The 11,097-nt window shown below is 42.1% G+C and overlaps 1 protein-coding gene across 1 annotated transcript; it reads left to right on the top strand.

The window, feature by feature from the left end:
* Positions 1-216: 216 nt before the first annotated feature.
* LOC130389430 (uncharacterized) lies at positions 217-3,544 on the top strand. The gene is made up of 6 exons (XM_056599257.1): positions 217-1,411; positions 1,590-1,746; positions 1,941-2,039; positions 2,174-2,254; positions 2,431-2,517; positions 2,827-3,544. The coding sequence occupies exons 1-6, from the start codon at positions 1,286-1,288 to the stop codon at positions 2,910-2,912; spliced, it is 636 nt and encodes a 211-aa protein (XP_056455232.1). The 5' UTR covers positions 217-1,285; the 3' UTR covers positions 2,913-3,544.
* Positions 3,545-11,097: the final 7,553 nt, after the last annotated feature.

Below are 11,097 nucleotides of genomic sequence, written 5' to 3'. Positions count from 1 at the left end.
CACTTGTATTGGAGTGAACGGCGATATCTACTTCTGGGCCACATGAAATGACGGACCCGTCCACAGCCAGCTGAAGCAGGTGCTATACCAGGCGTGGCATCTGAGCACTGTTGGATTCCGGAACATTGTACTGTTTCTTGGGGCTTGGCTTGGGTCCTATAGGGCTCTACCGGAAGTGGCGTGACTTCGCCACTTTGCAGCTTCACAGTTACACGATCGGTAAGTATCTCTACCACGTGTAATGTGCAATGTTAATTTCTTCAAAACACCAAACAAAGTTGTTGCCATAAGCCTACCTAATTATTTTTTTGCGTCATTTAGGTTGCATCGTGAAAGTTAGTTTCAGTCTGTTATGGTGTTGCAAACATAGATATATTAACTAGATGCCTTGTCCGCGCTGCTGGCCAATGGAGTCGAACGTCACCACTAAAGGCCATATTACCACAGTAAGCTGCTCACCCATAACATTGTGTTGGTAGTGGTACACATACTTTTTAAATAACCATAACTTGCTCAATTTTCAACCGATTTTCAAACGGTTTGGTTTGTTATAAACGTGATGTAGGCTAGTTATGACTGCATGCTTTTGATAGAATAATGAAAAATAGAATAATGTTCCAAAATAGGTACAATATTCTAACGTTAATAACGTTTGTAATAAACCAAACCGTTTGTAAATCGGTTGAAAATTGAGCAAGTTATGGTTATTTTAAAAGTACATGTACCACTACCAACACAATTTTATGGGTGAGCAGCACCTTACTGTGGTAAAATTGCCGCCTATGGTGACGTTCTAGACCAGCATTAGGGCGAAAAGTGTATTTTCCCCTCCGTTTTCCTTGGCTGCGATTCAGAAATATCTCCGTAAAGATGGACTCATTGCGAAAACGCATCGCTGGTACTCCTTTTTAATGTACAGTTGGTAATTACATTTACCCAGGGGCTGTATTAGAAGCTACAAAAATAAGGTGTAGGAAAAGCAAGTCGAATAATGTTATACTAGATACCATGGATTGGTCACAAATATCAGTCTAGAAATAGCTGAAATGTTGTTTATTACACTACAGGATTATTGCCTTTATTACAACTGAGTTGAAAGACTGAGTGTTGTTTTATGGTTAAATCTCGCTTAACTTAAATTAAGGAATTTGTCATTTTTATACAATGGTATTTCTAATGATGTTTTTCTTGTTTATGTTTACAGCAAAACTTAAACAATGGCAAAGGGCAGTTTAAAAAAGGCATGCGCTGCATGTCAGGCCCCCATATATAATGGCTTTAAAGTATGCCCCACGTGCAAGGCACCACAGCCGCAAAACTGGACAAGTTTCTAAATCAGAAAGATGCATGGGTGGCCAACACCAAACGTAACCAGGTCACCTCACATCTTTTCGATGACGCTGTCATTCTGGTAAGTAACATTACCATAGTCCTAATGTTAGGTTAAGAATGTGGCGCCAACATCAGCTCTTCTATAAGTAAAAGTGTGCCTCTGAGTTGCTATTGAAACGTACTGCTGTGGAGCTTGTGTCTCCATATATCTCTGGCACAATTTATTATTGTTTTTAAAGTTTTCTCTATTTTTTCAGGTCGAGAAGATGAATGCATTGGGCTGGAGGCCCATCCTCCTTCTTGAATATCCCAAGAAGGAGGCAAAGATGGTCCTCCCAGAGGGGCTTATTTCTGGTGTTGGGGAACAGAAATGTTTGGATAATATAAAAGAAATTTACAGCATAATTGTAGAAGGTAATTTCACATTTACTCTGCATTATAACGTCTCTAAACAACCCCAATTCTGAAAAATGTAGGACACTGTAAAAATGTAATTACATCAAATAACAAAATGTACAAAAAAGGATTATGACAGATGTATGTTTACTTTGCATCACTCCTACCTTTCACATTTTGACCTAATTGTAAGTTATTTGTGTTGCTTTCAGGAAAGAAAGTGCCATCAGATGCCACAAGTATGCCACAGGGTGAAGGAGAGGCCATTTTTATTTTACATTTCGAGCCCGAAGACCCAATGAAAATACAAGGTGTGGTTAGCGTAGCTTTATTGTCATCTTTCATATTTTTTGGTGAGAATGTGCTTCAGCAGCATATTATTATTATCATTATTATAGTACATTATTATCATCGTTAATATTCTATGTGTTTACACCTTTTGCAGAGACTCTCCATTCAGCCACCCCTACCACCAGCACCAACGAGGGGTTAGAGCTATGTTCAGCTGGTGTTGAACCTGAGACAGGTAACCCAAAAAATCTTCAATGAAAGGACCATAATTCGGTGTGCTTAGCTTAATTATTGCTGTTCAAATTTGTTGTGCCATATTTCAATTTTTTTGTAGAATTTCCTTGAGCAGCCACACATACGGTATATATCTGACCTGCTTGCTTATTTTATATTCTGTGTGTACACCTTAAGTGGAGACTGTCCTGATGACAAGCGCTGCCACTGCCACCGACGAGGGTACACAGCCCAAAGAGAGAAAAAGAGTCCCAAGGACAAGAGGTGTACCTAATCAACACAAAGCTGATATTCTGCCATCTTTCACATTATCCCTCCTAAGTTAAATATTTCATTTGTTTTGCATGTCTTCTTTCTGAAATGAACATAATCGATGAAGTTCATTTCCATGCGGAATGTCACACGTACCCTTCTCTCTTTATGGAGTTACAAGTTACAACAAATACATCTAATCTCTAGACTGTTGAATTTGTGCTATATTTCACTTTTTTAGTAGAATTTCCTTGAGCAGCTACACATACGGTATATATCTGACCTGCTTGCTCATTTTATATTCTGTGTGTACACCTTTAGTGGAGACTGTCCTGATGACAAGCGCTGCCACTGCCACCGACAAGGGTACACAGCCCAAAAAGAGAAAAAGAGTCCGAAGGACATAACGGTACAACAAATACATCTAATCTGTAGACTATAATATGATAAATTACATGATATGTTTGTTATTTGATTTCTGCATGTATGTTTACATTTGGATTAACATACCACTATTTGCTTGTGTCAAACAGTTTCTAAAAAAGAAAAGGATTGCCCCGACAACAGCCAGAAGCTGCACCGGTAAGACCAGTAAGAAAGATGACGGTTATTTTAATACACATACAATTGCAAAGAATACAATGGTTGATGTACCAATACTGTTTAATCACTTTTTTTAGTTTATAATCGCACTGCAAAATAATGTATCAGTGATCCTACCAGATATGGATCACTGATTGGACCACAAATTGATTCTGGGATAATGTATAGAACGCCGGTCATTGTCAGGAAAATAAGCCCTGACAGGGCGAACAGGACACCGACGCGCAGCGGAGGTGTCTTGCTTCTCCCCGAAGGGGCTTATTTTCGTTAATGACCGGCGATGATCTCTACATATCCCGCTTATTACACGGCTACTTGCCAAAACAAAAAATAACTTCACATTGTGTGTCTTTTTACAATTTATTTGTTACCAGCATTCACAGTGTTGATCAGCAGAGAAATAGTCCGCCAAAGACGTTGACGTCGCTTAGCAACCGAAGACACTGCAAAAAATCCTTTGTTTTTCTTGACAGTGGTCAATTATACTCATGATTATACTTATCAAATTATCAAATATAATTCACAGCCGGAAGTTGTGAAGGGCCGATGCAAGTGAACGGAGCGTTACATGGCATTGAGAAGACCCATGTAATAATTGCGATTAATGTGAAATGCACTTATAGTTTATATATATTATGGTGTTAGACCCCCAGGCCGTTCTGCCAGCGATTTTAATTCGCTCTGCAGCAGAGGCTGAAGATCGGGAAGATCGGGAGGTCTCCCGGTGGGCCGGTCGATTGCTCGATTACGCAAATGAGCAATCGCGAGATGACCCCCCTCCCCGGCTGGACTCCTTGTCCTCCTTTTATTTCCATACTGTGGATTATTCAGATATTTCATTGGTCGTAACAATGTTATGACATTGGTTAATCTAAACTGGAAAACCTAATTAAATTGGAATACAGGTTACAGTGTAAACATTACAGCTTTGATTGTCAAGTGATTATTCATGATTGTCTTTCTCACCAACCATCTCCTCCCCCTTTTTTTTCCCAGCGGGAAAATCTGGCTGCCAACCTGGGAGGCTGCTTGACAAATTCACTCACTCACTCTGATTACATAAATTAAAAAAATGTTATGCTGAGTGTTGTTCTTTTGTAATCTTTTAGAAATAATCTAAGTTAATAACGACAAAAATGTTGAACCTTGAACCTATCCTAGCATGATACTGTTGAAGCTGATTTGTGTGCAGGGGAGGGGTCGTGGCACAAAGACATTTTATGACACTATTGCATCTCAAACTAGGCTGCCCAACACATTGTGTAAACGTGATATGATCGAGACACATTAGATGAGTGCAACCCCCTGTTGTGAAGCCTGCAGAACAGCCTAATGATTAAATACTTAGTTTTGTTTTCAGAACAGCATTTTCATATTACCGATTGATAATGATATGATCATATACAGGGACGGCTGGTATAAATGGGCTAACAGGGCTAAGCCCTCCCTACCTTTTACAGTAAAAATGAAAAAATATTAAAAACCTTAGAACATATTGTTTTAAATTTTGGTAGAACCTAAAGCAGCAACTGCACCAAAAAGTGACAGAAAAACCCAGGATATATGATGCATCTTGGGTTTTTTCCTGTGAATGGGCTAAATGTATTCAACCCAAGCGGAGTAGCGTAAGCTTCCATTCAATTTTGATTGACAGGTATCGTGACACGCCCCCTTCATATGCTTCCCATTTGGGCTAAATTAGATTAGCCCAAATGGGTCATTCAGGCCAAGCACAGTAGCGTAAGCGGCAATTTCATTGTGATTGACCGGTGTTGTGACACACCCACATTTGGGCTAATTTCATTTAGCCCAAGCACAGTAGCGTAAGCTTCCATTGACGTTTGATTGACAGGTGCCCTGACACGCCCCCTTCATATGCTTCCCATTTGGGCTAAATTAGTTTAGCCCAAAGGCTGACCTTGGACTTACAGCTAGCACAGTAGCTACAGTACAGTGACCTCAACCAATCACAGCACAGTAGCGCAAGTGCAGTATGGTGGGCGTTAGCATGAAAATGAACAAAGTGGATTATTTACCTTCTAATCGGTTTTCTTTAATGTCTTTGGAGGAAAAATTGGAAGTGAAGAGATTGGGGACACATCATCCAAACGATGTACATCACACTAATTAATTAAATGCTGACTCATCTATATAACATCTTATTATAACGTAGTGCATTACGGAATGCACTGCTTTTACTGTCAGGAGTGCGGTCAGTATATGGCCGGTAATAGTGCATTTGTAAGCGGGTCAACAACGTTTCGTATCGAAACATTAACGTCACATTCATGTCCTTCATCATTGACGGCGACACAGACGTCTCTACCAAAGAGTGATCGGCTACAGCCGCATTTTGCGCAAAGGGAGACCGGTCAACATTTTAATTGTTTAATACTTTAAGCACAAAAAGAGTTTTATTTTGCTTAATGGTTTAGTTCGAAATGTTCAATTTCAGCTCAGTGAAGCACTTTAAACACCTTATTTTTCTTTTTATTTATAATTGTGCTTCAAATAAAGACACGCATTTCTCTACACATTATTCTTGTTTAAAAATCATTCACATTATATGAAAGTTATGAACAGAGATATAAAGGTGACCTCATGGCGTCTGGAGCCCTGTGAAGTATTGATAAATGTAATGCATTCGTTAGCCCACCCACCCAAAATCACCACCAGCCGTCACTGATCATATCATTATTAGCCTTAAACCCCTTCTGTCCCTGCTGTTCTATTATCAACTCCAGGACTCGGTCCAGACTTTGCTCCTTTGTGCTACCTCAGGAGGAGTGAAGCATGGGTAGGGGCTGGAAGGGGTTATAATGGTCTTGGGTGAGGGCAAAATCAACAAGGGCTGTTAGGGGTTGGGAGGTCAATTTTTCTCAGAGGACAGATTTTTTATGAGCTTGTTTCTATTTAATTACAGCTGCCTGATAGACTTTTTGGGGGAGAAATACAATATTTTTGTATAGTTACGCCTTTAAAAGTGTAAAAAAATTTAGCGAGAAATGTGCATTTTACTTCCATAATCTTGGCTCAGTGAATTTGAAGGATGTTTGGTTTGATAGTTATTTCAGGTCTCGACAGAAATATAATAACATGGTTGCTATGGACGCTGAAACCAGCAGCTCGCATGCCGTTTAAATCACGGCTATAAAACCATTGTCTATGCTGATTATTTAAGCAATAGATCACGCCAGGCTGTGGTATGTGCTCATTATACCACTGTTAAGGGGCGTTGTCCGGCCCCGACGCGCATGACAAGTAATTTGTTCAAAAACTCCAACGGGAAGCAAATCTATAGCTGGTCACTATTGCTAAGGCCTCCAAATAAAATAAATATGGTCATGTCTGGCACCGATGCAATCGCCTCGAAACGTAGATGTCAAAGGACACCTTGTTTGCCCCATTACGTCACCGGGAAGATATTTATTTCAGGTGCAGGGGGGGAGGGCCCCTCCCCTTGATGGGCCATCAGTTAAGGCTGAGCTGAAGACAGAGATGCACCACAGTATTCTCCACTGCTGAACTCTGATTCACAGGCCCAGTCCAGTGTTTAAAATACATAAATTGTATTTATATCATTATCACATATCATTATCAACCTGGGGGTTTCAGCCCGACAAGAAATGACTCAGCAAGTGCTCCGTCATGTTGCACCTCACCCAGCGGCTTGCTTGCAAGTTTTTGACCTAAAGTTCTCCCCAGACCTACACCCTAGCCATCCAACACGCATATCTGAGAATCAGTCCTCATTTTAATAATGACAAAAAGTTATGAGAGAAATGCACATTCACTTTTGGTTATCTCATAAGCGGCGTGGTGCCGGCTCCTTTTGACCTTTTGACCCCATACTTCAAAAACGTGTCCACAGGCCAGCTGTGTCTACACACCTTATGCCCTGTTTACACCTACCCGATAGTGGGCCCCGATGGCTAAATCAGCAGCTATCGTTATAACATCGGCAAATAGCGTGGTTGCATCGGGAAACACAGTTACTCTTCCCGGGAACATCGTTAGACAACGGGAAGAAACGGGAAGAAATGCTCAATGATCGGGCAACATCGGCAAAGAACAAACATGAGTATAACGTAAGACATCGCAAATCGTTCGGGAATTTTCCTGGGCACATCGGCTATATTCGTTAATCTTCCGCGCTTTATCGTGTTTTATCGTCTTTATATCGGCAACCTCAACACACGAAAGACCCTCGAGAACCCTAGACAAATAACGATTGTGAGTGACCAGATTGTGTTAAGGAAGACCCTCAATCTGCCACTTGGGTATAAATAGGGGGTGATGGATGGATGTCCTACTTTTATAATTACAGGGTACTTCGCCCATTTAGAACTGGCATTCTATTATTATAAAATCGCTATTGTAATATAAATAAATATCAGTCTAAACCAGTCTCCCCTTTGCCTTCTCCCGAAATGACGCCAAATGACGTCAAATGACGCCAAACGCACTTCGGGTGTCTTCCCTGGCATAAATCGTTATGTTATCGTTATAACATCGGGTATGTGTAAATGCTACCCCGATAAATTGACCCGATCATACATTTTTAGCCCGATGTCACCCGAATCACCCCGACTTCCACATCGGTGGTCCATCGGCCATTAGCGGCCATTAGCGGGATGGTGTAAACGGGGCATTAAGCCACAAATGTACACCTCTGTCCCACCAAAAATGGAGACTAGAAACTAACCTCTGTCTTATGTACATTTACGCTACTGTTGGAGGTCACGCCCCTTTTCACACCTTTTCGAGATAACTAGAGATGCCAAAATGTATATGCACATTTCCCGGGGTCCAGAGAACGACATATCCGAGATTTGGAGTTCTAGCCCTAGTGGGACGGAGGTGTACATTTGTACATTTGTGGCTTAAGGTGTGTAGACACAGCTGGCCTGTGGACACGTTTTTGAAGTCTGGGGTCAAAAGGTCAAAAGGAGCCGGCACCATGCCGCTTATGAGATAACAAAAAGTGAATGTGCATTTCTCTCATAACTTTTTGTCATTATTAAAATGAGGACTGATTCTCAGATATGCATGTTGGATGGCTAGGGTGTAATTCTGGGAAGAACTTCCTTTAGGGCTTCGGCCTCCTAATTGATCATTGTAGTATAATTGAATGCCCTCTTTCATATATATGATACCTCTACCACTGGGACGTGGCAACAATTCTCCAAATCCATATGGGGAGGGGGGTTTATGCTTGTGGACAGTAGGGTTGTACACTAGACATAAATAGGAAGCAAACTCAGGAGAAGGAATGACCTCTCACAAATATATATTTAATAAATTGTTTCAAATAACCCTGCCTCGTTAAATCATTGAGCTTGGTGTTTTGCTTTCAAAAATAGGTTATAGAAGAAGTCTAAACTGCAGAAAATAAAAACATCCAAGCTGCCTTTTAAGGATACCTTGGAATATCTGTCTATTTTTTAACCATCAGACCCTAGTTTACGACAAAAACAACACAATGGACGGCAGCTCCATTGCCGCGTGGTTTTTAGAGCCATGTAAGGATTAGAGGGGCTGGTCGATAGCAACCACCATAGCAACCATGACGGTCAAGTGACTGGATGCAACCCCGTTGAAAAAAATAGAATACCACCCTACACACTGAGGAGAATAATGATATTTAAATGATTATGACCATGAAGTCTTTATTTGCATGGGTTTACATTTCGTTCTGTGTAGCATGGAAAAATCGGAGAAACACTCCCATTCAGAATGCATTGGTTTACATTTCGTTCTTTGGAGCACAGTTATTTTTATTTATTTATTTATTTTCAGTTTTTGTGGAGGTGCTTCAAAGATACAAATTTTTCTGCAATAATCCAAAATCCAATGGAAAAACCCGTTGGCTTTTTGTCAAGGGAAACCCAGGTCGACGCTCACTTCCTGGTTGGTCAACATACGTCATCCCTCCACCACCCTATACTGTAAAAACACATGTTCAAGTTGAATGATAATGCATGAATCTATTCATGCTATTCATGACAATTATTTTGGCCATGGTGGATCCAGATCTGCTCCGGATGTGTGTGTGTGTGTGTGTGTGTGTGTGTCCTTGTATTCATCACTGTGTGGGGACATCGTTCTGTTTACACAGTCACCATGTGGGGACCGCTGACAGTCTGGGGACCAAAAATGCGGTCCCCAGACTGTTTTCCTTCTTAAAAGCCTCCAGGAGGTGTTCTAAAGGTGCCCAATTGATTTTTGGCCAAGGCCCAAAAAGCATGTTTTATCACAATTACTTGAGTGAAAGTGTGTGAAAGTTCCCCCCGAACTCGCTCTGCTTTTGGGGAAAGAGCTTTTAGTGTCTATGCTCCAACCTCCTGGACTGAGATCCAGGCTCATTTTAAACTTGATCATTGTATCAGTTTAGAAAATTTTAGAATTAAGGATCACTTAACCAGTGTTAGCACTTATTTTATAAATTAGCTGATGATGATTTAATCCTGGATGTAATCTTTTATGTTTGTTATTCAATGTGTGTCATTTCTGTGTAACTTTTTGTGCTGCCTTCTTGGCCAGGATCCTCTTGAAAAAGAGATTTTTATCTCAATGAGAAATTCCCTGGTTAAATAAAGGACAATAAAAAAATAAAAACACCTCCAGCACCCGTGAGGGCTCAACCCTACAACCAGGCAGAGAGAAGAGACACACAGAGGCAGGAGAGGCTGCCATGAAGAAGGTTGGAAGAAGCTGGAGGACAAAGAGGAGCCAACATGGCGGAGCCTCGGAGCGCTGGAGCCCAGACGTCATTCCAGATCCTTCTGGCAGGTTCTGAGACCCCTTCCTGCAAGATGTTGACTTCAGGTGAGGCAGCGTGGACCTGCAGGACTCTGATTGGTGCCCACAGAACTTTCTCTCTACATCTGTGGGCATCTCACGGCAGCTGGAGGGCCTGGTGGCGTCAAACACGTCCGGTCCCCCCGCTTTCGTTACGAGCTGCATGTGGTGTTTCCTCCTGAACGCTAGAGGCGCTATGAGTAGAGTAGATAGAGCAGGGGTAGAGAAGTGAAGAGGAGAAGTGAAGAAGAGAAGTTACCACGTGAAGCTACATGCAATGCTACCTACGACGTCCTCCCGGTTTATTATTTTGTATTAATAAAAGTGAGTAAAGTAAAGTCACGTCTGCTTCTCATTACGATACCACACTGCACCACCTGCCAGAACCCGTGTCGGAGCTCACGTTTGTGTCGGGCTACATGAGCTACGGACGTGGCTCAATTGGCAAACGTGAAAATAATAATCCCCCTCCCCAACGCCTGTGGATGAGCAACATGACCAAACGTCCTATTCTACAGCCTCCAGTAGGAGAGGCTCCGCCAAGCGAAGCTAACGTTAGCGTGGAAACACTTTGCTGTCCAACAACCTTCGGTACGAGCGGCGCCGCCAGCTGGGGCCCACAGCGTCGGGCTAACATGAGCTACGGCCTTGGCTCTATTGTCAAACGTGACATATTTCGTGAAAATAACAAATCCCCCCGAAGCCAAATAAACATTTACCTGTCCAGCAAAAAGAGAAGAACCTCTGCTTCAGTGTTCAGGCTTTTCAGACGCCTCCGTTGTCTCCAGCGCTCCGCCATGTTGGCTCCTCTTTGTCCTCCAGCTTCTTCCAGCCTTTCTCCTCGCAGCCTCTCCTGCCTCTGTCTGTCTCTTCTCTCTGCCTGGTTGTGGGCTTGAGCCCTCACAGGCGCTGGAAGTGTTTTGGCTGTTTCTTCTCTGCCATTGTGTCCGAATGAAGGTGTTCTCCTGCTACCCGGTGTCTCTGCCGAGCAGCGAGTGGCGAGTATTTCTGGCAACAGTGAACCTGATGCGTGTGCACGCGGGGTACAAGGGGCCCTGAGTCGGACCGAATGATACAACTAGTCAATGTTTTTAGTGTTTTGCAGCTTTCTTATCACATATTGCATTGACAACTATCGGGAGACAAGGACCATATCACCCAGTATGAGAAAATGTGTTTCTGAACATC

Source organism: Gadus chalcogrammus, chromosome 1, assembly GCF_026213295.1.
Source record: "Gadus chalcogrammus isolate NIFS_2021 chromosome 1, NIFS_Gcha_1.0, whole genome shotgun sequence".
Classification (NCBI taxonomy): Eukaryota; Metazoa; Chordata; class Actinopteri; order Gadiformes; family Gadidae; genus Gadus; species Gadus chalcogrammus.
Note: the sequence above shows the minus strand (reverse complement) of the source record. Positions and strands in the feature narration are given on the sequence as shown.

Bases quoted from the DNA above. Each gene is read 5' to 3' on its own strand.
- LOC130389430 (XM_056599257.1), top strand. From the start codon at position 1,286: ATGCCCCACGTGCAAGGCACCACAGCCGCAAAACTGGACAAGTTTCTA. The intron at 1,412-1,589 runs GTAAGTAACATT...CTATTTTTTCAG, and splicing joins TCGATGACGCTGTCATTCTG to GTCGAGAAGATGAATGCATT. The intron at 2,518-2,826 runs GTGTACCTAATC...GTACACCTTTAG, and splicing joins AAGAGTCCCAAGGACAAGAG to TGGAGACTGTCCTGATGACA.